The 2,500-nt window shown below is 23.9% G+C and overlaps 1 protein-coding gene across 1 annotated transcript in view; it reads left to right on the forward strand.

The window, feature by feature from the left end:
• LOC137622395 (uncharacterized) overlaps positions 1–346 on the forward strand; it is a 150,879-nt gene extending 150,533 nt beyond the window's left edge. The window contains exon 33 of the mRNA XM_068353008.1: positions 1–346. This exon is cut by the window's left edge and continues 418 nt beyond it. Coding sequence (XP_068209109.1) covers positions 1–227 — 227 coding nt within the window. The 3' untranslated portion in view covers positions 228–346.
• Positions 347–2,500: the final 2,154 nt, after the last annotated feature.

The raw sequence follows: 2,500 nt of genomic DNA on the forward strand, positions 1-2,500 counted from the left end.
TCAGTAGGGCATCAGATGTAGAACTTGTCCGCCCACTTGGTGATGCCAAAAACTGTTGTGGTAGTGGAAGGACTAACTCAGTTGTTTTATCGCCTCCTCTCTCACGCCAAATAAAATCTGAGGATGGAAGAAAACAGGAACGGTTAATAAAAGACTCTTCATTGGATCTTTGTTCGAGCACAGCTAGTTCCTCACCAGGGCACTCAACAAAAGAAAGTACAGTTTAAGGCTCTGAACAATTCTAGACTTTGTTGACAGCAGTTCCTTTTTTCAACTTTTATGGACAAGGATGTCTGTTGTCTGAATTGTGAATATTTGCACAGAAAAAAGTAGCGTTACTCATTGAATTACCTAATTGTTTTATATATATATATATATATATATATATATATATATATATATATATATATATGTGTGTGTGTGTGTGTGTATATATGTATATATATATATATATATATATATATATATATATATATATATATATATATATATATATATATATATATATATATATATATATATATAAATATATATTTGTCTGGGACTGCTGGACATTCCCTGCTCTAGAAAGGGACTGTGATATTTTGGCTTAATGAGTAATCATTTGAAATTGAATAGTTTTTTAGTTATGATTCAAATTCATACAGACAGGAAGAGAAAGAAAATATCATTGATAAAGAAAATCACCCGAGCTAAGCAAGAGTTTCTATGCTGGTACATCCTACTTACGACGTAACAGTACAATTCTAAAAGGCATCATAAACAATGATCTCAGCTCACTCATTCTGATGGTTAAAATATTTGGGAAACAAATAGTAATACAACAAATGCCAATTTAATAGCAAATATAAGTGAATTTCAATTTAAATCATGATTTTGATATTATCTAGTTGAATAGTCTCCGGCGATATTTAAACAGACATTACATGGGCACTAAAATTCTACAGCTATTAATTGAATTATGGATAGGACTAATGTTAACAAAAGCATTTACATATATAGCTGGTTTTATTTTTCAAAATCCTACAGTAATATATGGATCATAGATGCTTTTCATTTAGATCACTTAAATTCACACACATAGGTTGTTTATATACCAGGATAACTTCCATGAACAAAATTAACTTCCTTTACTATCTATTGAATTTTTTTCTTTCTTTATTTATCAAAACTGAGTTCACCTTTAGTTACCTATAAAAAACTTTACAAACCTAAAAACCAATACAATATTCAATGAAGGAGTGATTATAACTCTTTGTAATTTGTTCATGAATGATTAATAAGAGAAAACTTTCATATTTTGTATGATTTTCTAAAACTCGTTTTCTTCGCGTTCTTAACACTCCATCTAATCACAATTTCCACAGTGAAGCCGTAGCAGGACATAAATTCCATAAATTCATTGCTTTATTCCATTACAAAAATTGACTAAACTTTATGAATTTGTTACTATTTTACTCTATTAGATAGTGTTAACAGGAAAATGGTTAAACGATCAGGTTATTTTTAGTTAGACTATGTGACTGATTGGTGTTGTTACCTTACACGTTATACAATGTTTTGATATTTAATATTCTTCTCCAATCAAATCAAAGTTATTCAGCTGTAGATATAATTAATGAATACTTTACCAAATACGAATAATACGGATTACTGGAGCATATTATCAAGGAAATGTATAACTTGAAAATTTTTGATGTATATCTAATCAATATATATATATATATATATATATATACACATATTATATATATATATATATATATATATATATATATATATGTATATATATATATATATATATATATATATATATATATATATATATATATATTATATATATATATATATATATATATATATATATATATATATATATACGTGTATTGAAATATATATATATTTATATATATATATATATATATATATATATATATATATATATATATATATATATATATATATATATATATATGTATATATATACATAGATGTATACATATTTATATTTATATATACTATATATACATACATATATCTATATATATATATATATATATATATATATATATATATATATATATATATATATATATATATATATATGTATATATATACAGTATACATACATATATATATATATATATATATATATATATATATATATATATATATATATATATATATATACTGCTACAGAAATATCTCCAGTCTTTTTTGAAATGTCGAATTTTAAAACACGAGGTTTTATTAAAGAAACTAAAGTGGGTGTATTAAATACAAAATATAATTGTAAGAAGGGGACCTAATTTGATTATGGTGCAACTGTTTATCTTGGTTTCCTGGAGATAATATGAATATATAATTTTTTTTTCTTTATAAATCATTTTATTGTCTTTTACTATATTGTTCCAGAAGAAAATTATTTTGGTAGAAGGGTTTACGAAAAAGACCATTTTGAAAAGATTATACCGAAGAAATAATAATTCATTTTAGGTGG

The sequence above is a fragment of the Palaemon carinicauda genome, chromosome 29 (genome assembly GCF_036898095.1).
Source record: "Palaemon carinicauda isolate YSFRI2023 chromosome 29, ASM3689809v2, whole genome shotgun sequence".
NCBI classification, from domain to species: domain Eukaryota; kingdom Metazoa; phylum Arthropoda; class Malacostraca; order Decapoda; family Palaemonidae; genus Palaemon; species Palaemon carinicauda.